Source organism: Nuphar pumila, chromosome 1 (genome assembly GCF_984573655.1).
Source record: "Nuphar pumila chromosome 1, dmNupPumi1.hap1.1, whole genome shotgun sequence".
Lineage (NCBI taxonomy): Eukaryota > Viridiplantae > Streptophyta > Magnoliopsida > Nymphaeales > Nymphaeaceae > Nuphar > Nuphar pumila.
In genome coordinates this window covers 39,773,988-39,801,957 of record NC_143249.1, presented here as the reverse complement: position 1 = coordinate 39,801,957, position 27,970 = coordinate 39,773,988, and the positions used below count along the sequence as shown (strand labels likewise).

General features: G+C 40.6%; 1 protein-coding gene across 1 annotated transcript; it reads right to left on the bottom strand.

Annotated features, from left to right (window-relative positions):
* Positions 1-2,361: 2,361 nt before the first annotated feature.
* Positions 2,362-27,739, bottom strand: SAG18 (senescence associated gene 18). The gene is made up of 7 exons (XM_089997301.1): positions 27,497-27,739; positions 25,498-25,594; positions 25,274-25,394; positions 24,264-24,385; positions 24,045-24,166; positions 3,649-3,808; positions 2,362-2,805 (listed from the first exon to the last, which is right to left on the bottom strand). Exons 1-7 carry the CDS (start codon positions 27,618-27,620, stop codon positions 2,694-2,696), a joined length of 858 nt encoding a protein of 285 aa, XP_089853427.1. The 5' UTR covers positions 27,621-27,739; the 3' UTR covers positions 2,362-2,693.
* Between the last annotated feature and the right edge of the window lie 231 nt (positions 27,740-27,970).

Sequence of the window (27,970 nt, the reverse complement as noted above, 5' to 3'; positions counted from 1 at the left end):
GACGTTGATATGCTTTTCAAAATTTGGTTCTAAACCATATTTTAAATGGCTTTTATCTGAGTAGGAGGATCATTTCTTTTTCAGCTCGCATTGTTTCCAAGGTGATTTATCTGAAGTTGACTTTGATTACACATTTTGTGTTAAGCTTTAATTGGTGATTTCACCTTTAAGATATTGTCTTAAAAGCTTTTTGTGTTCTCTGTCCATAGGTTTCACAAGTTATGACTGACGGATCTTCCATTTTCTTCTGCTGTCATTAAATATATTTCTCACAGCTTGTGCTATGCGGTTCTATTATTCTCATTCAAAAGAATGTAAAAAAGTTCTCCCTGATGCCTTTAAATCAGAAGATCGATGAGGAAGGTCTTTTGGGGCTGTTCTGTTAGGGTTCTTGGAGTCGATGCATGCTCTTTTCTTCCATTAGACATTTTCACCAGAAGACATCTATTTGATTTGATTAACCCATGCCTGTACCAAGACTCCATTTACTTGAAGTATCTTAATTCTTGCCTTGGTTGGAGTAGCTTTGTCCCATGATTTAAAGATGATTTCCCATCTTTCATGTTGCCTCATCAGATCACATTCTCAACATGCGATAAATTTCTAGGACTTGGTTTGTCTAAACTTTTATCTGACCAAGGTTAGAATTAGAGTAATGATCTATGAGAATTTTAACCAAGAACCACATGGGTAAAATCTCTCTATCATAAGTTGGTTCAAAGCAAGATCAAAAGATCTCATGCAGGAAATAAAAAAGGTATAACCCATAATCAAAGCTAATAATCATTTGGGTACCCACAATCATGTCTATATGGGATCTACAGGACCGAGTTGAACCCGGAAGCAGAGAATACAATTGAGAAGTTGGTGGTTATAATTAGACTTTTCAGCCTAAACTATGGTTCATCTTTTATTTCGGTGGGCACGATGCTCCTCATGTAATTCATTGAATAGCATGACCTGGGAATCGTGTAGAGAGAGAGAGAGACCAAGTGCTTTATTTTCGAACCTAAGAAAGTTTGAAGTGCCATGGTAAATCTTTACATTGCATTGCCCTCCAAAAAGGCCTGCGAGAGATGGGGAAAGAAGAAGATGAATTTACAAGGAATATGAATGAGCGTTCCGTTGTTTTCCTGCATATGAATCTTGCTCTAGCGTTGCTGGTCAAGGTGGCAAATTTGCCTCTGATGAGCAAGAGCTGCAGCAACTAAGCCTAACCTGTAATTATAATCCCCTATCTGTTGCATGCATTATGTTTTCAGCATCTCCCAGGATTTAGAACGAACCAAGGGTCGGCTACAAATGGGACAGTTGCAAGATCAACCAATTTTTTGCAAGTTCCCGGCCATGACTTCTGTAGAAACTTTTGGAAACCTCATGGGAAACACATTTCCCAACTGTGAGAAGCCTGTTTTCCACCACTTGAGGAACATATTTGCTTTGAAAAACACATTTTCTATGTATTTTTCATGCATTTCACTTAAAGAATCTGTGTAAAAGAGAAGTTGGCACACACACACACACACACACACACATATACACGTACATTTCCATTTTAATGAGCCTAAGAAAACATTTCCAATTTCTGTTTCCCTTCCTGGCAACCATGGGCACAACAGATTTTCCCAGGAAACAAAACTTTACAATTTCGGCAAATGGAAGCAGCTAGTGAGCTGTGGAGATAAGATGATGCATCCATGAAAGCGTAAAATTTACAGCGGGGCCTGAAGCTGGTACAGGAGTAGCACCAGCAGGCAAGGCACTTGCACTAATTTCCAGTTTCATCAAACGTCAAAAACTTGGGTCATATCAGGTGCAGGATGATGAAACCCCCCAACAAAACACCCTGCTGCTGGCACTCTTCTAATGAAACCTGACAAATTTAATGCAGTATTTTTCGAAACAGAGATGTCAACCTTACCAGATTGAAGCATATATGGCAGCTTCGCCTCCAGACAGGCACAAGAGATATGGGTGTGACTAAATTGAGAACTGTGGTGCACCATTATATATGAGCTCTTGGGTAAAAAACAAATGGGCCAACTTATTTATTTATTTCTAAGGCAAAGAAACCACACCCAGCATGAAGACCTGGTCGTGCTGGCTCAACCTGCCATACCTACGGTCATCATGCCAGCAGCATAAAACTCCGAGGCTAGGACCCCTGCTCCCAAGGCCTATGCTATGCATTGGCTTGCGCAGAGGGGCGACACCCATGGGAATCAAACCTTGACAGCCCATCTAGCAGCCAAGGCCCCACCCCACTACACCAACCCCCCTTGGGGCAACAAATGTGCTGACTTTCTCATGCAAACTCATTAGTAAGATAAATACAAAGAAACAGTTCATTCAGGGCGTGAGTAAAGGAAAAATAACTTTGTTGACAGGACTGGTATACATAGGTATACAATTTTGTACCAATGGGGGCTCTGCTTGTCTGGCAGGAGCAGTCCTTGGGTTGGGACGTTGCTAGTTTGAATCCCAATGGTATATGGTTGTATAACTGGTGGGGGTCAGACTAACCCCAGCTTTCTCTGTCGAAAAAAAAAGGTATACAATTTCGTGGTTCATAGGTATACATAATTTCATCAGAATGGAAGTAGATCAGTAGACAACCAGCACGTTTTTGTACATTCATCAATTGACATATTATATACATTAAATGATTAAAAGGAAGGACTTGATGAAACAATTTATGGTGAATCCTCTGTCATAACTTCCAAGTAAGAACAATCAACGGTAGGTGTCTGCCTACTGACTTTTATCCTCATCCAGGAAATTTGCCATGTTTCGTATAAGCTTTGCCTGCATCGATTGTAGCAAATGCAAACTAAATGAAAAAGGAAGCCTTTGGGTCGTACTAATTAAGACAATCAAACCCATATTACTGTGCATTCTTCGATGAGGCATTTATTGGGTCATAAGAAGCCCTTGCTCTTAAATGATGATTAGATCATCGAGGCATATATCAGTTTTTAACACACTCCATGGAAACAAACCTTAGATCATTACAAGGAGATGATGCAAGCATAAATCAGTTTTGAAAACATGTTCAAGTGATTTGTTCATGTCAAGAAAACTAAAGGCCTATGCTAAGTGGAAATGTTACCAATTTGCAAACCAGAAAACTCCATCGCCAGTCAAAGGCCCTTACCATCGGGCCTTGCATGAAGTCATACTAGTGTTTTTTGGCAAGTAGGAAAATTTCCATCTACTTACCCAGATTTTCTATGTAACAAGCTGTTTCACCTGGAAATTTCCCTTCAGGTTTGTAATGGTAAAGTTGACTAAAATATTGACAAGATAAAAGCACAAATAAATAAATGAATACAATACGTATATATAAATGTGGGGATGTAAATGGTTCGGATCTAGGCATTACTGAATCTGGCCTTTTTGGACTAATCAGATTCGGGTTCAGATTCAGAGTTTGATGGGAAAGAAGGTAACACCGAATCTAAATCCGAATCCAATTAGCTAATCAGATACATTTTATATGCAAATTGGGTTGGATAATGTGTTGTACTTGGATTTGGCTTGTGATCCAAGTAACTTGCTAATGAAGAAAAACTGCATGCCACTAGTAGCGAGAGCACTACTGGAACTTTTCACTCATGTAGTACATAAAACATAAATAACAACATTCACCTCTCTACTTCAATACTTCTTTTCGTGAGCATGAGGATCAAGAAAACAGGAACCATTGCAGCACATAAATGCTTAAGTGTATGGCCGCCGACAAAATGATCAGTTAATTTGTAAATTGCCTTATCTGTAGCTTCTTCCACTTTTGCAAGGAGATAGAATCCTACAAGTAAAATAAAAACAGAAAAACCTTGTTTTCATTTATCTTTAAAAGGACAGAAAAAAGAAGACATAAACAGTCACCCTACTGATCTTCTATAGAGCACACAGTCAATTCAAATTTTGCAATCACAACCACTAAATCATACAGATGTATTTCAAAGAATAGATACCACTTTTTTTATCTAATAGAATTTACAAAGTATATTATTACATGCATGGAAAAAAGATTGCATTCAATAGAGATCATTCAACATAAAAGAACCATAGTCACAAGATCTAGACAGCTATGAAAACTTCCACATCATTAAACATAAAATCCAGAAAGAAAAAAAAGAACTCCAGACATTGGTGACCAAATCTGACGAAAGCCAATATGTCAAAACTACACTATATGATTAAGTTCAATCTCTAACTTGAATCAACATTGGAAGTACCTTGAAAAGGGTACATACTCAGCCAAATGACATAAATCAAACAGGTACAATTAGAAAATTGACCAACTACATATGATCCATTACTACAATGAAACTCATGATCCAACCAGTTACGGGCCATACACAAAAGGACCTACAGATACAACAAGCTGGAAATTTTATTATTATTATTATTAGAGAGGACATTAGATGGATTAACAACAGGCTTATTCTTTAGATCACCTAGGGTGTGTTTGAAATGCTCAAAAATATTATTACTGGAGAGAAAGTTTTCCAAACAACGCATGGGGCCCGTGTTTTTAGGAAGTCTACAACAAACAAGGGGTAAAAGTTTTCAGAAAAATTATATTTTTGTCCTCAAAAACATGGAAAAACTAGTTGGACCCTTAGGTGTCCAACTGATTATCGAGAAAAACTTTTGCCCCTCAACATGCAGCCTTCCTCACTCTGCTGTGTCAAGGCCTCTCTTCAAACTCTTGTTGCAGCACCTTTGTCAGCCACCAACATGCGCCTTCCTCAGCCCTGTGCTTCTTCTCGCCTACGGCATTTGTGTGTGTGTGTGGCATGATGAATGCCTATGGTTTGCTACCTTCCACACTTTCAAGCACCCACTCTCATTTTTGCTTCATTTTGGATTTCTTTTCATGCCTGTTTCCAAATTGGTGTGACTGGAGTCCATTTGCATTGTTTCTGGATGCCTTGTTAAGTTTGCATCTTTGCTGAATGCTAAGAGAATTCATCGGAGGAGTCTAAATGTGTTTTGAGGAAGAATTGGTATTGGTGAATAGGTTGTTTCTGGTTTAGGCAGTTTTGGTGACGCACACCAACTGTTTGTTGAAGTGTCCCAAAGAGACAGTGCTTCTTTTGGTATAACCGTATAGGACAATCAAAGTATCAAACACAAAGCAAAAAGTTTCATGATTTTCAAACACAGGAGGAGAAGGATTATCTCAAGATAACTTGTCACATGTTTTTCATCTCAGCTGCCAGACACGCTCCTAGAGTATATACTTGGAGTAGTGTCTCTGTTTTGGTTAATTATATTTATCTAAACAAAGATCAATTGAATGATCATAGGATCAAGCATGTCTTTCATACATAAATTATAAATTCTACCTAAAATAGTCTCATTAGCTCCCTAAGTATTATAAATAGTGAATGTTAGTAGACGAGACAAGGGTATGGTAAGGTCTTTGCTATGGACTAATTAATAGGTTATGTGTGAGGTATATATTCCTCTGACATCAAAACCTCATCTGTGGTCATTCGTCCAAGTTAAACGAATAAAACATTGTTGATGGAAAACATGAGGTAGATAGAAATTTCTGAAGAATGAGGAATTTCTCATTAGTCTGGAAGTTTCTGAAAAATGAGAGGAATTTCTCACTAATCTGGAAGGCCTGCCTGAAATGAGTTACAAGAAACAATTGTCATTTGGTGTATGCACGCAGTAGCTGTATACATACACATACATTTGTACATGCACATAAACACATGCATATAGACATGTGAGATGGCTGTAAGCATATTAGCCAGTAGGAGATCAGCCAGCTGCTCATGACACGTGCACACATACACGCACAACCACACACAAAACACACATGTATGTACAATCATACATAGATTTGTTTGGCGTCACAAATGATCTTTACAAGATAGTGCTATCTGGAGAAAAATAATGATAATATTGCATGACATTATCATGATCTATTAACTTTTTTTGTGTGTATATGCACTATGAATATTATTTTCTCCCATTCCTATTTTTCTACATTTGATGACCTTGATGCCCTTATATATAGTATTTCTGACAGTATGCTTGGATAATCCAAATATTGCAATATTGGGTGATAGTGCAATATTATCCCATTCATCCAATTTGTAGCATGCTTCAATAACCCCAAATCATGGGTCAAAAACATCATCAAGAAGAATTTAATCAGAAGGAACTTCCAGGTGAAATCTAAATATATGAAATGCAAGACTAAAATCTAGAGTCTTCAAAGCTTCAGAGCAGGAAATCACCTGTCCAATTTGTTTTTTCTTTTCATGTAGAAAAACCCATAATATCCTGAGAAATTGCTTCTTCAAGATATTGCTGTGTGATATTGATGACTATACATACACATACATACAATCTAATCAAATGATTGTATGGCTAGGATGGGTGCAAGGAACAATGACACCTGGTGAACTGTCATTCTCAGGATTTATTGCTTAAGCAATATTACATGAGTCATGAAATGATATTATTTTTTCTGTAAAATATTTTCGCAAAGTCTCATTGGAACCAACATGAAGAAGATTCCCTTGATTTGGTGAGATTAGCTCAGAACAATTTTAAGAAGCAAGATCTTTTGTAATGATTTCAAGATACTAACAGAGTGAGATGGAGTGATGGACTCACAGAGGGAAATTAGATCTACCTCAAATTCTTTCAAGGTCAACACAAGAAGAGATTTGTTTCAGATCAAGAAAAAAAATCCTAGAATACACTAAAATGATACATTTCATCTCAGAGGTGGTTGTGGAAACAAACTTGGGAAGCATTTCGCTGGAGACAAAAATGGCTCCATTAGTTTCTTTGTCAAAAAAGTAAGAATCAGTTTCCTTCATAATCAATAGCCAGAAAACAAAGAAATCTACAGTAAAAAAAGTTTGCAAGGCTGCATTTGTAGATATTTTTTTAGTGTAATAGCTGTCTCAAGCTTATTCATCTCCATTGATAATCATGCCTTGACTACTAGCCAAAACAAGATAACAAAAGAACAATTTATTCATCATTGTTACCAGAAACACTTATTCCCTCGTGAAGCAAGCAGTCTTATTCTTCTCAAAGTACTGGAAAGCACTAGGAAATCATGATTCCTGCTATTAGGAATTGCGAGCTACTATTGGGATGACAGTTCTTTGTACTGAATACAGATGGAATACAAATGACTCCCTTGGCTAACATGTTCTTATCTCGGTTTTTCTCTAGTATCCAACGAAGGGCATGTTTGCTTCGGTTGCATGTAGGGGATGAGCAATCACAGCTGAGAAAGTAGAAGCTGTGATTGATGGTCACAAGGTCAATCTTGTGACCAACTTTTGTAATGAAATGGATTGAATCCAATACACATGCAAGAACACACTTTCAATCAAGTAGAATACTTGATTGAATCATCAAACCACCCACACAAGGGTCTAACAAATTTGATATTGCATAGAGACACTCTCTAAAGAGATAAAGATACAAGGTCTGGAGGGACCTATTTATAATACATGAGGATACATATGGGGCAGCCCCATATGCCTGTTGGGGCTGCACCCAACGGTCATATTTATGACCTATGTCACAGGGACTCGGCAAAGCAGGTGGTGCGGCACCGGGTGCGGTCAATGCACCCAAGGTCGTTTTCGTCCACATTTCGGACGTTAAAAAAAAACCCGATGAAAAGGAGTGATTAGGGCAATTTTTTTTGCCCAAATCACTCCTCTCCTGTGCAGCCCTCTTCCCCCAAAGCTCCTCCTCTCCCTCGTTGCAGGTACGTCCCTCTCGCTCTCTGCTTGTGTCGGCAGGGGAGGGGCTGAGCCCCCCTGTGCCCTCTCTTGCTCTCGTTGGGTCGGCAGGGGAAGGGTCGAGCCCCCCCTGCGCCCTCTCTTTCTCTCGTTGGGTCGGCATGGGAGGGGCCGAGCCCCCCCTGCGCCCTCTCTTTCTCTCGTTGGGTCGGCAGGGGAGGGGTGGAGCCCCCCCCCCCCCCCATGCGCCCTCTGTTGCTCTTGTTGGGTCGGCAGGGGAGGGGCCGAGCCCCCCCTGCGCCCTCTCTTTCTCTCGTTGGGTCGGCAGGGGAGGGGCCGAGCCCCCCCTGCGCCCTCTCTTTCTCTCGTTGGGTCGGCAGGGGAGGGGCTGAGCCCCCCCTGCGCCCTCTCTTTCTCTTGTTGGGTCGGCAGAGGAGGGGCTGAGCCCCCCTGCTCCCTCTGATTTCGGCAGGGGAGGGGCCGAGCCCCCCCCCCCCCCTCTCGCTCTCTTGTTGGGTCTGCAGGGGAGGGACCGAGACCCCCCTGCTGAAAACAAAGGCAGGAGGGGAGGGGCCCAGCCCCCCCTCTCACTCTCTTGTTGCGTTGGTAGGGGAGGGACCGAGCCCCCCCTCTCGCTCTCTTGTTGGGTCGGCAGGGGAGGGGCCAAGCACTCCCCCTCTCACTCTCTTGTTGGGTCGGCAGGGGAGGGGCTGATCTCCCTCTATTTTCGACAGAGGAAGGGGTCGAGCCCCCGTCCCTGCTCTCTGTTTTTGGCAGGGGAGGGGCAGATCCCTCCTCATTGGTGATTTTATATCAAGATAATGTCAGTTTGTATAATTGATTTAAAATTTTGAATGTATTTTTTTTGCATTTTCAGGATAAAAATGACAGATAAAGGGAAAGGACTTGCGTCATCCTCATCCCAACATGTGAGTTTTGTTGATAGTTGCAGTGAGATTGATGATGTGGGGCCACTATGGATACATGTAGATAAACTTGCAAAAACTGGAGAAGGAGGTGGTGGAAACAAGAGATTTTGATGCAAGCTCTGCGAAAGAGATTTTGTTGGGTCTTACACAAGAGTGAATGCTCATTTGTTGAAGATACCAGGACATGGCATTTCAGCTTGCAGAAAAGTTGATGAGGCAATGCGAAGACAATACAAGAAAATACAAGAAGAATATGAGAAGAGAAAGACAATGGACGATTCTTGTGCAGTTAGTATGCCATTTGCAAGCCACCAAGAAGATGCTGAAAAAAAAGGGCAATGTAGGAGGTAGAGGAACGATACAAGCATCATTCAATACATATGGAAGAGAAGAATTTGATAGAAAAGTTGTGAGGTATTTTTATTCTGGTTCACTCCCATTTAATGCGGCTAAAAATCCTTATTGGAAGGATTTAGTAACATCCTTGAGAAATTGTAATTTGAGTGGTTATGTGCCTCAAAGTTCAGAAAAAATACGAACCATACTTCTTGCAGAAGAGAGGGCAAATGTGGAGAGGTTGCTGGAGATTAAAAAATATTCATAGGAGCAAAATGGAGTTTCTATTATGTCTGATGGATGGACAGATATTCAAAGGCGTCCATTAATCAATTTCATTGTTTGTTCGCTTAGTGACCCAATATTCTTGAAAGCAGTTGATGCATCTGGAGAATATAAAAATGCAGAGTATTTGAAGAGATTGTTTATAGAAGTGATAAAAGAAGTGGGTGATCAGAAAGTGGTACAAATCATTACAGACAACACTCCAGTTTGTAAAAGTGCAGCGTTGAGTTTGGAGAGTGAGTACCCTCATATTTTTTGGACTCCCTGTGTAGCATACATCTTAAATCTAGTCCTAAAGAGCATCTGCAACCCCAAAGAAGAAGAAAATTCACAAGCATATGCTTTATGTTTATAGATTGAAGATTTAGAAAGAAATGTCAAAAGCATCAGGAATTTTGTTGTTAACCACCATTGTGCTAATGCTATATTTAATAGGCATTCTGATTTGAAATTGTTGAAGGTCGCTGAAACACGTTTTGCGTCAATTATTGTGATGATGAAGATGATTAAAAGAGTGAAAATGCTTTGATTAACATAGTAACTGATGAAAATTGAACATTCTATCATGCTCATGATGATATCAAGGCTCAAAAAATTAAAAAATTCATTCTTGATGATGAGTTTTGGGACAAAGTGGTATACTTCCTTCAATTTACGCAACCTATTTGGGAAATGTTAAGAGAAGTTGATAAGGAAAGCCCATGCTTTACAAAGTTTATGAAACGTGGGATAATATGATTGAAAAAATACAAGCTATAGTTTTCAAGCATGAAGAAAAAACTCCTGCATTGGATTATTCAGATTTTTTTAATCATATTCATTCAATTTTAGTCAGAAGATGGGATAAGAGCAACACTCATTTGCATTGCATGGTACATTCTCTTAATCCAAAATATTATGCAAATAAGTAGCGGGCTGGTGGTATTGGTCGTGTCCCTCCAAATTTAGACCCAAAGCTATCAAGACATAGAAATATGTGTATGACAAGACTTTTTCCAGAAGCATATCTTCTATATCAAGTCACACAAGAGTTTGAAAAATTTTCATCTTCGAGATTATATAGACCGGCATTATTCGCGAAAGAAGAAGATAATATAGATCTCATCACATGGTGGTCAACATTTGGATCAGAAACACCTTTTCTCCAACGTCTTGCATTAAGATTGCTATCGCAGCCTGCTAGTTCATCTTGTTGTGAAAGAAATTGAAGCACATATTCTCAAATCCACAACATGAAGAGAAACAAACTCACCAGCAAGCGTGCAGAGGATTTAGTATATGTTCATTCAAATCTTCGATTACTTTCGTGAAACAATGATAAATACAAGTACTAATTTGCTCTCTTAGTCATTTGATTATTTCTTAATTTTCATTTAAATATACTTGTATTGTATTTAACATTTTCAAATTGGGTTTGTAACGCAGACAAGGAACATCCAAATTTTGGGATGTAAACCCAGAAGAGTGTGACTTCGAGGGAGAGCATAATTTCAACATAACAAACATGGATTTAGCTGAGCCCAATATTCCTTCTAATGATGCATTTGTTGATGAAGAAAAAAATTATTAACATCCATTACTTCATCAGGATATACTTTGGTATGTAATTTAGTTATTTTATGCTTTACTTATTTGATTGATATTTAGGTCAATTTATGTAATTGCTTTACTTATTTAATTGATAATTTGATATTTAGGTTGATATATTGCATGCATGATGAATGATATTATGACAATGTTAATTGTTAAATGTTAAACTGTTAAAACTTCAAAATTATATATATATATATATATATATATATATATATATATATATATATATATATATATATTTTACATTTTTTCCCCTGCCGCACCCCCGCACCCGGGTTTTTTGGAAGTGCCGCATCCCCGCACCCGCACCCATGTGACATAGTTTATGACTGTTGGGGCAGCTCCAACAGCTATATGGAGCTGTCCCAATCACAAAAGACAAAAAAATGAAAAGTAAAAAAGTGAAAAAATAAAAATACAAAAAGCAAAGTACCAGCCCCTAATGAGCTGACGCCTATCTAGTGAAAGGACCGAAATACCCTTGATGGGTATTTCAGTTTACATAGGTTTATATATTCATATATAAATATATGAATATATACGAATGCACATATCTTAACAACTTTCACAAGGTTCAAGGCAATAACAATCCCAGTCACTAGTTACACTTTTTTCATGTTTCACTAACTTTGAGAAAGTGTTGTGATTTACAATCACAGGATCTTGAGAAAATCCAAGAATCACATGGCATTGCAAAAATGTCCGAAATGTTTTTTGTATATTATGTTGGCATTGATGTTATATTGACATGATCATGAGACTGTCAATCATATGCAAGATTCCACCTGTTAATTACTCGGTAATATCCAAGATTTTACTATCTGGTTACTTAGTAATATTGCAAGGCATACAGATTTATTAATTGTTAACCTTGTAGATTATTTTTCTAATGTGGATGACATTAAACCCATAGTCACAAATATCGTTCTTGGGAATTTCTCGGCAAGCAAAAAATCTCAACAGATTTTAAAAATGTTTTTCTCGGAAAAATCTTGGAAAATATAATATATAAAAATTATAAAAAATAAAAAGTAAAAACATTATTTTAATGAATAATAAATGAACTTTGTTCAAGAAATATCTGTTTTTTAAAGTTTTTTTTTTTCTTTTGTCTTTTTACTAGAAAATATTAGGGGTCAGGCCCCCTTATGTAATTTCAGAAAACTTCTTGTAGCTTTTCCTCTTTAATGTTAAGGCTGGCCCTGCATGATTCCCAAAACTAGCATAAATAGCATGACTCTTATTCCCATAAATAGTACCCTTTCATCTATCACTCCCATTTCAAACACGAGGGTTTGGGAATAAACCCATATCAATCAGGTGTGGGACCCTTCTTCCATTGCCTATAAATCCCCTCAAGACTCTTCCTTCCTTCACATGAAGCAAAGGCCTTGAAAAAAAAAATTGAGGCTTTAAAGTTTTTTGAGTTTTATTGCGGTGTTTTTTAACGTGCTATATTGAGTATGTAACACTAATTGAGAGGCTTAAAACTCAAAAGGATAATTGCCAGTACATGAGATTACTGGCTGGCGCTGTTTGGATGATTAGAATTCTTCCAGGCTACAAAAATGACCTACATTTCCAACCCTTCAATCTCTTTATCACTTTACAGATAAATTATAGGCAATGGTAGCTTCTAGCCTTCTGCAAATCAATGGGAGCCCCAAGTATCTAATAGGAAAGGATACCAAAGACCATCGAAAAGCACCACAATCTATGTAATATGGGTACAGGTACGGAGGGTACAACAAGGCAAGTTCGAAAAATGTGGGACACAACTATATATATGTATGTGGGGGGGGTGGGGGGGGGGGGGGGCATTGTAATGGGTAAAATGATTTTTTTTAAAAAACAGTGGGGTAAAATGATTTTTTTTAAAAACAGGGGGGTGATTGAATTTTTTTAAGAGAAGGGGTCTCGTTCCCATTCCCACCGCCTCTCTCTCTCTCTCTCTCTCTCTCTCTCTCGATCTCGATGTGAATAAGAAGAATGAGAAGCCGTCACCACTGCTACTCTCTCTCTATGCAATAAAGAAGAACGAGAATGAGGAGGAGATACTGTAACGCCCGTGAAAAAAAAAACCGCATCCGACTCGTGTCAGACACGTGCCCTGCGCGTGTCGAGGTTTGGTTCTCTGTTACGGGCCTGGATCCGGGCCGGACTCGAGCCTGACCCAGGTTCTCGAAGCCTCGAGAACCTGCGTCTTTTAAAAGACGCAGGCGTCTCGGGCGAGGGTTCAAAACCCTCGCCCCTTCTTTCTCATCTGCTTTGTCTCTCTCGCACTGCCGCCGACGACTGGAGACGCCGACGAGCAGCTCCGTCCGACCGCCTTCTCTCAGTCCGGCAGGCCTCCCAGCGACGCGAGCATCCCTCTCTGCCTCCTCGTCGCCGACGATTGCAGTCGTCGGCCTCTTCCCCCTTCAAGCCGACACCGGCGACATTCGAGCAGTCGACGACATCCAAGCTCCGGTGAGCCCTCGATCCCCTTTTTTTCTGCTCCCGTGAGGCACTTCCCCCCCCCCCCCTTCTGCCACCGCCGACGGCCCCCGAGCTGACATCAGTGACGCGTCGTCGGCCACCTTCTTCTCCCTCTTTTTGCTGTGAGCGGTGACCTTCGACGACCTGCCGGCCATCGACGTCGCCACCCTTGCCGAGGCAGCTCAACCGACAGTGGCCCTCGACCTTCGGCGACCTCCGACTGTTGGTGATCGTCACCACTCTCCTCCTCTCAGCTTCTCCCCTCTTTCTCTGGCTCCCCCTGTTTCCCCTGGTCGATAACATGTTGCTTTTCGCCTCTGGCCACCTGACATCGATAGCTGCCGACGGTCGGCAACAGCATCGTCGCTGCTCCCTCTGAGTCTTCTCGGCAACCTCAGCCATCTGCGACCACAACCGTTGTCAGCGCTTGCGAGCAACCCTCGACTCCTCTCTTCATCGGCCTCCTGACGTCGGTGAACCCGAGAGCTCCTTCTTTGTCTTTTGCTCTCCTCTATGCTCGTGTTTCGGCATCGCTCATCAGCGACTTCTCTCGTGGTCGTGGTCTCCTGAGGTAAAAACCCCCTTTTTTCTCTTTTTCCTTTCTCCTTTTTGCAGTAGGTCGACAGGGGGGCTGAGCCCCCTGTCGCCTTTTGTCGGCAGAGGGTTATCCCCCTGCTTTTTTGCAGTAGGCCGACAGGGGGACTGAGCCCCCTGTTGTTTTTCGGCAGGGGTTTCACCCCTGCCTCTTGGGGTCCTCTGTCAGGGGGCTTTGCCTCCCTACCCCATTCTGTGTTCGGTAGGGGACAAACCCCCTACCTTCTTTTGTTTCCCGGCAGGGGGTGAGGCCCCCCTGTCGTTGCTCTTGTTTTTCGGCAGGGGGTTTCGCCCCCTGCCTTATGTTGTTGTCTCGGCAGGGGGTGAAGCCCCCCCTGCTCTCCTGTTGTTCCTCGGCAGGGGGTTTTGTCCCCTGCCTCCTGCGTTTTGCCGGCAGGGGGCGAAGCCCCCCTGCTTCCTTGTTTTCGAGCAGGGGCTTGTCGCCTGCATCTCAGTTGTTCTCCGGCAAGGGGCTTTGCCCCCTTGCCTTGTTCTTGCTGCCGGTAGGGGCAGATCCCCTGCCTGTTTCATTTCCAGCAGGGGGTTGCGCCCCTGTCTCTTGTTCTGACAGGGGGTGTTCCCCCCTGCCTTGTTGCGGCAGGTGTGGCGGGGAGCCTCTGCTCTCTCTCCTGCCTTTCTCTGTTCTGGCACACAAGGAGCTTCTGCTCCTTGCCTCTGCTGCTGTTGCCAAACAGGGCTGAGGCCCCTGCCTCTGGCACCCTTGTCTGCAGGATGCAGAGTTCCTGCATCTGCCTCCTGCAGGCAAGAGGCCTCGCTGCTTTTATTGCTTCTTGTTTACATTACGACATATTCTAACGTTCTAAGCTCTCCAGGTTGAACGGTGGATCGAGCTCGCCTTCGTGGCTTGAGCTTGCGCTTATCTACGTCGCTGGCAGACGAGGACCCGCAACCCCTTAAGGTAGGGGATTCTTGCTGGAAAGGACAATGAACAGATAAATGCTAAAATAAGAAAAGATAACTAAAAGAGGATGATATATGTATACGTATAATATATATACGTATGTCTTTACCTTCAAGTACGCGGTTTCGCGATCCTTGTCCTCTTTACTTTCTCGCACTTTCCTTTCTATCGCCGTCGCGCTATATGTGTCTAGGCTTTTCATTCTTGTCTTTACATTTCATGTCTTTTAACTCAAGGACGCGGTTTCGCGATCCTTGTCCTCTCTACTTTCTCGCACTTTACTTTTCTGCAGCCCCGCGCTTTGCGCCCTGTCATTTACTTGTATATGTTTGTCTTTTACTCCAGGACATCCTGGTCCTTCTTTACGTTCTTGCACTTTACTTCCTGCATTTACTTGTTGTCCCGCGCTTTATGCGCCATGGCCTTGCTACTTGCTTTACTCTTTGTACCTTACTTTCCTATTGCTGTCGCACTTACTTTTGTCTGTGTGCGTCTTTACTTTGCTGTCGCTCTTCGTGTATATGCTTTGCTCATGCATGTATTCTTATCTCTGTCGTATGCTTCTTTACTTGCTTATGCTTATCGTTTAATCGAGGTGCAACCCCATGCCTCGTGAGTCGTCCTTCACACTTGCGTAGTCAGTATAGGATCTCATACCTCTCGAGTTGCTTACGTAGTTGCCTGCTTGTGTGTTTCGATGATCGAGGTATGATCTCATACCTCGTGTGTAGTTCTAGCGTTCTACCATCGCGGTGCAGCTTCGCCCATCGAGTCTTGCCCCTCGATTTGCCATTGTATTAGTATGTGCACGAGTTCGCCTCTTGTCAACTTGCACTTTCTGAGTGCAGCTTTGAGTGTATAGTGTATATCGTTTCACTTGTCTTACAGGCCACGACACACACACTTATGCATTTCAGTTCTCCAAAGATGATGGTCTTAGGTGCAACCCTGTTTTCAAGGATGTATGGCTTGTAAAGCAGTGATAGTGGCCAAATCTCCCAAATCGATGTAATTGGGATAGGTGCATTACAACCTTAGTTCGCCTATCCGATACGACTCAGATAACCTTGTTTAGGAGCTTGTGCACGAGTAGGACGGGGATCCTAGCGAGGTACTTGTGTGATCGCTAGATCAGCGTTGCATCACTTCTGATGCAAGATGTAAAACCCAAAATTTTTATTCTAAAATAAGTTAAATTATGCAAATTGGGCCTAGATCCAGTTTCGGATCTAAGATCCATAAAGGATCCATATGTAAATTATATCATATTTAAAAATATATATATATACATAATATATATATGTGTGTAATTTAATAAATCAATAAAAAAAGATTTATAAGAATATGTAAGGGATCCATAGTTGGATCCATTTGGACCCAGCCTATGGATCCACTTCGCAATGGGTTGTGGGTCCAAACTTGTGGACCCTACTAATCAGGTGAACATGCACCGGGTCCTGGGTTCGGACCCGAGTCATGTCCCCTGTAGCAGATAGATTCCGGAAAAAAAAATTTAATTTTAATTTTAAGGGCAAGAAGCTCTTGGACCCGGGTCGGACCCGACCCGGATCCGTAACCCGATAGGGTTTTTAAACCCCTATATCGGGCTGCTTTTATTTTAAAAGGGGGAAAGAGCAAGAATCGTGCCTAGGGCACGATTCCTGCAATTTCCAGAAAGGAAGGGGGGGGGGGGGCTCGGCTGGCGTAACTGATCCCCACCCATCTCGGCATGGAAGGGGGGGGGGATCAGTCGATAAATGGGAGTGACGAGGGGGTCTCTCCCTCGTTTCTCTCTTCCCGCGTCTCTCTCTTTCTCTCTCCCCTCGTCCCTCTCTCTTTCGATCTGTGTGCGTGCGCCGGAGGGTGGAAGATCGCCGAAGGCTGCAGCCACCGCAGGCTACGGCAGACCCTTTTGTTGTCTTTTCCCTTGCGTGCAACCACCGCGACACCGGAGCAGTCGAGGCCGGTGGAATAACTCTTTCTCTCACGGCAGCAACCCCAAACACCGATTTCAAAGGTACGGGTTTTTCCTTTGGGTTAAGTGAGGAAAACGAACATGGGTTCGATTTCCATGTAAGTATTTTGGTGTAAAAGCATAGGGATGAGTAAATCTAGATGTTTACTCTAAGATCCATGGATGAAATCCATGTATTTTTTCATCTTCTTGGAAGTTATTATGGAATAACATGCTTGTGGAAGGTATTTGTATAGTAAACCAGAGATTTTAATTCATAAAGAAAAGAAAAACAGGTATGGGTTAGGCAACAGTCCGGCCAACGTGGGGCAGACTGAGCCCTAGGGCTATGGTTACTGCCAGACTGTTGGGCAGCAACCTTTACTCTCAAGAAACAATTTTTGTTTTTAAACAAAGTTTAAAATGAAACTTTTAAAATATGAGTGATGGGTATGGCTGGCAGCCAACCGAGGGAGTCTCGGCTGACTGCCATACTTTGGCAGCATGGCAAGGGGGTGCACAGACCTAGCAAGGTCGTGTGGCACCCATGTCAGGCATTGGCTTTTGCATATATTCAAGGGGAAGAAAAAGGGTAAATGTATGTTATGCTGGCCTGTTTTTTTTTTCAAAGGAACAAACAAACCAAGTCACTAACTCAGTATAAGTAATGCTGGTTCTCTATGCATGAGTGCTTTAGTCCATCGTACACAAAATACCTTGATAAGTACAGAGAAAATATACCTCAGTTAAATAGCAACTAAAATTTCATGACACCAGTATGCATTTGAGATTAAAAAAAAAAGAAAAGAAAAAAAAGATAACACTCAAGAAGATAATGTGCATTAACCCAATAACCAGTCTATTTTGTGCATGTTGCTTGCCATCTTTTGGCTACATATCAGCATGATTGAATTAGTCTTGGTGTTCCCAGACAAAAGATGATGCAGCATGATCTGTAATATTCACTAAATACTAGATAACAAAGCAGACTTTGGCACTTTTTCTTCATGAGTCAATGGAAACTCCACTTAACTATCCCTTTGAGATGCACAACAGATACATCATGTAACACCCCTTCTAGTAAGACCAGACCGGAAGACCTTAAAAGAAGTGTCCTGGAAATTTTTGTTTTTCATGGGTTTGTTTATCCTATTAACAGATTTTCTTTTCACAAACAGTTGAAGTCTGTCTCTAATGGCTAACAGCAGCTGCCTCTGACACATTCAACTTTCCAAATACTTAATGATGCTTCGATTGAAGTGGTTTTCATGAGGAGTTTCAGTGCTTCATTCATTTCTGGAAATTTCAGGGAATATTACTAGAAATATAAAGGTGTTCATGTATATTTACCAAAGACTTGCTAGGCCCATACATCATATTTACAAAGGAAAACCTCACTTATAGGTATTATCCACTACAAGCCAAGCACCAACTCTTCTACAGGTATTTGAGATTCTTTGCATGACATGTCATTAAGGAAATGGGTTTGGGTGCATGAATAAAATGTTACACGAAAATATATATATATATATATATATATATATATATATATATATATATTACGTGGATACTTTAACACTTAGTGTTATTTTGATTCTAGAGCTAGACCTTTAAATTTGCAAGTTAAATTTCCAGATTTAGTTATATGCATGTATGGTAATTTTAATACATGTTATGAATGATATTGTTCATGTGCTTTGATTTGATCTGACATGCCTAAGTATTATGCTATCGAAAAAAAATTTGTTTAAGTGCATATACATACATGAAATCGATGTGTGTGTAACATGTATAATACTGCTTGAACGTCCACATGTACTTATGAATCATAAATGAATGCATGTGTATGAAATGATTTCATAAAAGCACATGCACATGAATAGTGAACTCATGCACATGCATAAATATATTATTGTTTCATGCATATCTTTAATTTTTGTCATACATATGCATCGAAAAGCATGTGAAAAATTACGCAGAGAGGCATGTGATTGATGATTTTTGCTTATGAATGCACTGATGGTCAATTGGATCATCAGAGGCTAGGTGAGCCTCGAGAACCAGTTGTTCTCTATTTTAGTTATTTTTGATGCATTGCAACAAATCAAAGGTGATATTATTGTTTTACCACACTGTTCTATGTGATCACGGGCTGTGGTCCCGTGAAAAAGCTTAGCATGCTGATGTGCAAGCTTATGTTATTAATTTTGCATGTAAATTTGCAAATGTAAAGGAAATGAATTAATAACCAGATAAAAGAAAGCAAAGAACAGTTAATTCACTTTCTCCTTGATGTCCCTGCTTTAGCGTGGGAATCTTGGATATTGCGGTTTAGGGGAAACCGTGAGGATACAAAAAACTCCGTGTACGTTTTGTTGCTCCTGAACCCGATATTGAGGTTCTTCTCCTGACCACGGTTTTAGGGAGAATCCGCCACTTTACCCGGGAGTGGTGTGTTAGTCACAGTTGTGAGTTTGTTTTGGTATACCAAGAAAGTGGCGCCAGTGGATGCTGTTTTCCCTGGTGTCCCCGACTTTGGATGCTGTTTTCCAAGGTTCCGATGGATGGTGTTGTTTCCTGATATCGGTCGAGGGCTAAGTTTGGAACCCGGTAATAAAATACAAATTGTGTGTGAAGCTACCCCGGGAACCCTACTTGACCTCGGGGATTGTACCCGTTTGGTGTATCCGCGGGCCACTGTAATTAAAAAGAGGAACTTAAGGATGTGTGCATTTAATAGGACATACATATGGAAAGAGGGGGGCTTAAATGAAAGATAATATGGGTTCATGCATTATACATAAATCATGCATATTCTTACTCTGCATTAGTTCATGCATGTTTACCTGTTCACTCGGTTGCTATACATTGATCATTGCATGATGTTGATCTTTGTTGCATTTAATTTCCTTTTTTATTAAGTTGTAATTAATGTTAATTACTTAGCGTTCCCTCATGCTTAATGTTTATTTTATTGTGCATAACTGGTTAATTGCCTTATAATTTGGTTATAGTTGTAACTTCCTAAAATATTACATGAATCTTATTTATGCTCTTTTCCTTATTTGATTCATTAGGGAAACCTGTACGCAGAATTCTTCAGATTTCTGACCTTATTATTTTATTGGTTTTTCCCAGGCACAGGTGATCAGTGAAGTCGACTCGCTTCTGAGGGAATACGAGGGTCACATTTGTTTCAGACGGCTTCACTTACGGACAGAGTGGCTCTACTGTTATTTTCTTTTAGTTCTTCTGATTTCCTGCAATTTGATATTTCACTTTTGACATGGAACATATTACTCTTATTGATTCATTAATAAAAGAGTTCAGTGGATTAGTTATGATTGATAAATGTAAGTTGCTTTGTGGTGTGTGGTTATCCAACTGAAATTGGAACTGTAGGGACCCCAGGTCTCTGGGAAGTTTTCCGCGACTCTTAGAAAAAAAAAATATTCCGCATTTTTCAAAGGTAGGAGTTGGGGTCGTTACACAAGACCTAGTTCTAGGCTTTCTGGTCAAACCCAGATAGTAGCGCCTTCCTTCCTTCCTTCGTGAAGGTATTGTTGGATTACTTACGAGGAATCCATGTTTCTCTTGTAGTTATACTTTTAGTCACGTACGATATGTTTGGACTACGAAGAGCAGGACGAAAGGTGTATAGTAACCTCTAAGCGTGTATTGACACATTAAGCTAAATCTTGTTATGTTGATATTCGCCTAATAGGCAGAATGCTTGCGATTATCTAAAAGACCCGAGCACGATAAGTTGGAACTCGAATAAGTTCACTGTGGACTTCTATAAAGCAGAAGTATTGGGATTTTCTGCGGGAGATCCTTGCCCCTCTCATCGTGGTTGTACTTTTAAACAGGTACGTTGCGTACTGCGGTGAGTAGGATGAGAGGTCTATGTCTACCTCGAACATGCAATGGCATGTGTTTGAGATCACAAGAGTGACATTTCTATCTTCACTATGGGTTGACCCCTCTCATCATGGTTGTACTTTTGAACTGGTACGTTGCGTACTGCAGTGAGTAGGATGAGAGGTGTGTGGTTGCGTTGACCGCGCAATGGCGCGTATAATTCACCTAAATAACGGTCTTGCACCTTCACAGGCAAGATGCTCGATTGGGTTGAAAGACCAGAGCATGTAGAATGTGACGGCGATTAAGAAAACCCTCTGTCGTGCTCATTCAGGACGGTTCATCAAGAGAGAGGATGGATGATACAAAACTCTAATGGACAGTCATTAATGGCAATCTCGGGCAATGATCCGACCTTCCCCAGTCATCGGAGGTTAGGGAAAATCCTCCAGGCCACTTCTGCAGAAGTTCAGATGCGCATCGATTGGGCCTTTGTTTGCCTTTGGAGATTTACTTTCTTGGTCACTGGCCGTCCCCTTAGGAGCGGACTCAGTCAGTCATTCGTGTTATAATAAAATACATAGCATAATGGACCCCCGAATCGATCTCGGTTGTTTCTACGTTTTGCCTTGTGCGTACCCACAACAGCCTGCTCATAATGAGACAAGATATAACTTATACACATGATCATGAGATATGCGTGTTGTGACTTGAATTGATTGCTTGCTTATTAGCTCGGTAGTTCGATACGCTACTCGTTGAGTTATGCACGTCTGTCGAAGCGTTACTCTAGTTGGTTAAACTGCTTGCGCAGTTCTGCTAAGTGATAACTAGTTTCTCATACTAGTCAATTACTTATACTATTAACATTATGCTAGTTATTAGCTTTTGTGATATAACTGCTACTGTATGATTGTTTATCATGTGTAGCTTATGAATTGCTTGTGATGCAATAGCTTGTGTCTTACGATTAATGTAGCTACTTGCCGATAGACGGAGCCATCCTATGGTACTTGTATATGTATTACGAGTATTGTTATGAATGCTTGTTTTATGCAATTTCTTTGCTTGACTGGTGGATAGAATTAGTTACTCTTCACCTATAATATCTATGGGATTGCTATAGTTGTTTGTTTAGCACTATGATCCTTCATGTTCTTGTATTTAGTTGTTTGCTTTACTAGAGCTTTGCGTACTCCACAACACATTTGGTTAGATCTGCTAGTCTTGCTTTTTCCTGCTTGATCTAGCGATTATCTTGCTTATTGCAGCTTTTTGTTCTTTCTTGTCCTTTGCACCCCTACTAGTCTGTTGTGAAACTGACCCATTTCATGGGCAGGTGCTGGACAGGTTGAGACAGCTTGCGATGGCACGATGACGTGATGCGTTCAAGGCAAGGCCCTTTCCTGACGTTGCGCTCCTGGGGATACTTTTGATAGATGTGGTATGAAGTTTCTTGAAAGCATCTCTTCTTATTAGAACTCTGGATTTCTAAAACTGTATTACCAAAACGTGGTTCTTCTTTTCATTTCAATATGTACTTGAATTGCAAATCGGTTTATAAGGGGAAGTCTGCAATTGTGTTGTAATGCGCCCAAGGTCTAGGGACTTGCTGTTTTGAACCTGATCTTCCGCTGAACTACTGTTTTAAACTCTGATAAATGATTGATTTCAAAGCTTTCAACATTTTTCATAAAAGGTTTCAAGTCCACGATTTTGGGGCGTTACAGATACGGTGTGCTCTCCCACTCACAAATTCGTTTGCTTTGTTGATGTTTAAGGTATGGTGCCCTCTCTCTTTTCCTTCTTCCTCTTCTCCTCCTCTTCTTCTTCTTCCTCTTTCTCCTCCACTCTTTCTTCTTTTTTTGAGGGGTACAATAAAAAGGAAGGGGGAGGAAAGGAGAGGGGGTTTTGTCCCATCACCTCTCTCTCTTGATTGGATGAAGAAGGTGGAGGAGCAGAGGAAGAAGGGTAGAAAGTTCTCTCTCTCTCTCTTGATTGGATGAAGAAGGTGGATGAGCAGAGGAAGACGGGTAGAAAGTTCTCTCTCTTTTCCTTCTTCCTCTTCTTCTTCTTCCTCTTTCTCCTCCCCTCTTTCTTTGTTTAAGGGTTTTGCGAAACAACAACAAAAGGAGAGTTTTGGGGTTTCGACCCGATCTGGGCCCAGTACCCGTCCCCGTGTTGGACCGTGTCGACACAGGTACGTGGGCCATTTAGCCATGTGACATAGACCACAATATTGTTCAGCCTCCCCATTCGTGATATGGATGAGAATGACAGCATATTTAGAGCACCCCTGCACAAGATCCTAAAGTTTGGATCAGACCCTACATATGTGATTCACAAGGTTTGTTTAGTAAGGAATGGATTTTGAATATGTGACTGTAATCCTCTCAACTCATGTGTCAATGAATCCAAGTATTTGTGATGATTTCTCATGAAACCCCAGTCCACTCTGTTGTAAGCTTTAGCCAGGTCCGTCTTGAGACAAAGAGCAGGTTTGCCATAATATAGGATGGAGTCCACATTCAAATTAGTGATTTCACACTCAAGACTACCTTTCGGAATACGTATAATGACAAAATTTGATTAAGGAATGAATACAGGATTAAAACATTCCAAATTTAAAATTATGAGCAAAAAAATTGGCAAATGTTAAATATGAATCTCATTAGGATTTTTTTTCTATAAATCAATATGTACATTTTTTTTTTTTTTGGGGGGGGGGGGGGGGGGGGTGCTGTGGTGGGGGGGAGGAAGATATTTGACCAAGAGAATAGCTGCTAGTGGGATAAAACCCATATTTGATTTTCTATAAGGGTACTTTTTGGAAAGGCGTGGTCATATTTTAATCATTTTCCTCGCAAGATAATTTTTTTTTATTTCTTGCATTATAAAAAACAGTGTTTCTTGTTTTCCCTTTTGGGTTGCCAACAATTTACGGAAAATAACATGTTAAAACAAAGTGCTGTAACTGTGTATTTTGACATAAGGAAAACAGCCAAAATCCCTCAAGATGGTATATCCTTAAATACACACACAAACACTCTCTCTCTCTCTCTCAGAATAATGCATGTTAGAAAGAGAAAATACTAAATAATTCTATATCATCAAAGTCTGTCTCTTCCATGCCAAACATGGCTATGGTTGAGAAAATGAACTGAAGTTTTAACAGTGTTCCACCTAAGAATGACTGAGTTCCAACTCATTGAGAAACATGGGCTGACACCTTCAGCAAAAAGCTGGTTACAATGAAAGAGGAATCATGCAAAACAATAAAGCGAAAAAAAAAGAGAAGTTATAGTGACCAAACCAAATGCTCAGAAGAATTTTCCTAGTGAACTTCATACCTGCTGCCCATAGCCAATAAATGGAGTGTGTATACATTGGAGGCATCAGGATAGCCATTAGAGGTATAACAAGGCAAGGAACAAACTGAATCAGTGCATACGGACGGAGGTCATCAAAGAATCTGCAAGTCACATGCACTTGAAAAGTAAAGGAAATGCAGAAACCTACAAGATAGCAACCTATATAAAAAAGGAATAAACAGGAACGGGTGGGCTTGCCTCCAGTATAAAATGCTTATTATGCCAGCCACAAGGAGAGGTAGGAGAGATGTAGTACCAGTCTTCTCATCAATTCTTTCAATAATAAAAACAGCCATTATTGATGTAAATGCAATAGTCATCTGTAACAACAACCGTCCCAAGTATCAGATTAAAGAACCATTAGCAAGAACAGGGAAGGTTTTTTTCCTTACTACAGTAGATGCATTACATTGCAACTTCATTGCTTCTTCTTTCTATGATTTTATGAAGTTCTCATTGTTCCTTCAGAAGGATTTTTTTTTGTTGAAATTGCTTCTGTAACTTCACTGTATATTTGCATTAGATTATGCCCTTATCATGGGAATCCTTGGAATGTTCTATATCAATTGTATATCTAGCTAAACGTGAAATACACTGTTTCTTTTGTGAGTTATCTGAAGTAAATATGTAAAAGTCAAATCTTCTTCAAGTCATGTAGAAATTTATAGTTACATATATTTCTGAAAACACAGCCTTTTGAAATAGTCAGAAGTGAATATTTTTGTTAACAATAATGTTAGATCATTCAACATTACTTATTACACTTCAAATTTAATTACTAAAGTGCCTCAAATTGCCTCTGGGAAGCAAAATTCTTCTTTGATGGACTAACATTTGCAGTCAGCATAACAAGTCAAATCACCTGTTAGGAACAGGGACATATGCTGAAAAATATTTCAGATGTCAATATTGGACAACCATTTTCAAAATAGTCATGTTAAATGTCTCACAATCAACTACTGTTTTTGCAAGTTGCAATATTTTTATAGAAATCAATTACACAAAACAGCAAGAAATAAGAAGATATTGAATTCAACCCCAGAATAAGGCTAACAGATGGAATACAAGATCACAAGTACCTACAAAACATATTTAGCTCAAACTGCAAACATGCCAATTGAGCATTGGTGTTAATCATAAACGACACGAAACTGTATTTCATTAGTAAATTAGACGAATAATCCTTTTTACTGTTAAAAGAACCTTACAGGTAATCGATCCCATATAAGGCGAGCATCATTTGGTTCGAGATGGTAGTAGGATGAACCGAAAGCAACAGCAGTAACACCAATGAAAAAACAAGTCCAACCCCAGTATTCTCCTTGTAGTCTGAAAAGAGGTATGAAGTATTAACAAAATCTTTCCCATAACCATGGGATCCAGCATAAACATTTCTCAAAACTCTAAAACAAATTTATAGGCAAAAGATTACCTTAATTTGTAGTCCCCACGAACGCAGAGTATGAGTCCTAGGACACCAACAACAAGAAAAGGGAAGTTGGAAACTACATTTAGCGTATTCGGTATCCCTGGGAAACAAAAATGACAAAAAGCCCCATCACACACCAACAACAAGACACAAATAGCACTTCATATACAAGAAAACAAGGCCCTTGATAGCAATACAATGTAAATATGAAAAATGTGTAACATTGTTTGTAACTATCCTTGTATTTATTATTGTGATCGATTTATAGCACTTGCCGCCAGGATTTTACCTAATGATAAGCCATATAAGCTTTCAATGGCATTGGTGGTATCTATTTTTCTTCTATTACAGATGCTAAAGCCAAAGTTTGAACACACTCCACGTACCGCTCTGCAAGACCAAGTTCCAATGACCATTCACTTCATGTACTAGCTCCGTCACATGAATTCAGGTATGTGCGCAGCTGGTATGACGTGTATTTCATAAGAAGCGTGCAGGTTACAGAGATAATATAGATAGATAGACAGATAGACAGATATGAGGTGTGCACCAGCCCCACCAGGTGATGGGTCCATTGACTCCACTAATTGTACACCAGGATCAAGAACATCTCACTTAATCTACCCCTATGGATGTGTTAAGAATAACTTGTTTGCTAGGAATCATACCTTGTGGTTGTCTTTTTTCAAAATAAAATCATGATTGGTTAAGTCATGAAATTTTGGTACACTGTGGACCTTTGATTTTTGTCACCCTTGTAAATCTTCTTACAAGCTGCAATTATATGTTCCAAAACCTGCTTTTTATTAAACAACCCATGTAGATCATATCGGTACATCTTTTTTGACTACCTGAGCATATGACTACAGAATTTAAGGTGTGTACCCATGGGGAGCACCAAAACTTGGTGACACACACCACCAATATGTATGGAAGAAGCCCAGCACCAACACAACACATACAATACCAGCATCACATGATAGCATTGGGCATTTTGAAGTACCCTGTTACATAACCTACTAAGAACATTCTTTTTGTGCAGTCCTTATCAGATCATTTGTAAGAAGATCCTTTTTGGTGCTACATCAGTTTACACCAATTATGCATGACGGTTAGTATAATCAATGCCATTATTTTTCTAGATATGGGCTGACACAATCTAGTTTTAACACATCTAGTTCTAGAGGTTTACTAATGTAAAGTGTGCTTGTACCCATGTCCTTATGACATAACTTGGCTATGTGCAAGATTTTGTTATCTCTGCCACCGATAAAATTCACATCTTATGATGATGCCCTTGTACGTACTAGTTGCAGCAAAACAGAAGGGATCTCTCCATCCACCACCTCTTCGAAAGCCAGGTTGAGAGGGAGTGCCGAAAGAGAACCAAACGAAGCACAGTTATATCATTACAGTATAACCAGTGACCTGTTCCTCTTTCTTTTCTTCGCATTCTCCAAATGAAAACCCACATGTGGAAGCCATCTCTTGTGACAAGAAAACCCATTATCATCAAGAGAAGAACCTGACTATACTGGATCAACGAAGATGAAACCATGGTGATTGCCGCCTGTACATTGCAGGCGATTCTCACGGATGAGAAATAAACAAACCAAAGTATTCGAATAAAAATTCCTGCGTCTTTCTTTTACAACGCAAACGCTACCAACTTCCTACTGCCAAAATATTTCGTTCTCCTCTATGATTCATCAAATTAACAATAAACGACGCATCATTCCGATCATTTTTTCGATCGCCTTGATTCATGAAATGGAATAAAAAACTGTTCGACCATATACGCTCCATAGAATTTCATACCTCTACTAAGTCACCGAATACCGATAATTCCAAGCAAACCGTGCAACTTCCAATACAATCAAAACTAAAACCGCAACAAATAACAACTCTAACCAAAGTTTTGGCTCAGGCAAGGGAACGGACAAGCAATCGAAAGAATTTGAGGGAGATTAGAGAGAGAGAGAGGGGGGGGGGACGTGCGTGCCTAGGAATAATCGACGTTGGTCGGCGAAATCGTGGTAGGCTTGGGATTGGGGGATGGCTGGTGTTACCACCATCAGCACCACGAAGCAGAAGACTGCGGCCCCCCATATCAACACCCTCCTCATCTTCTTCCTTCTTTCTTCTCTCTCTTCCTCGACGGAACGGGCGAGCAGATCGCAGAGAAAGTCGTCTCCTTCAATTTCTTCTTCCCCCCTTTTCAAAACATTACATAGAAACCAGAAAGTCTCAAAGAGATGTCGACATCTAAAGATATAAGAAGATCAAGAAAACACAAAAAGAAATGTCAAAGCTATGATATCACCCCCATTTGTTAACAGCGATAAGGTCCGAAAGAGTGGCCCTACAACGGGGTTAGATTGTCCTCGATTGTTGCGCTCTTTCCATACCGCCCACCAAGTCCGAAGCAACCAAATGCACCAAATAAAACCCCACTTTCCAGAAAGGAGGAGATGGA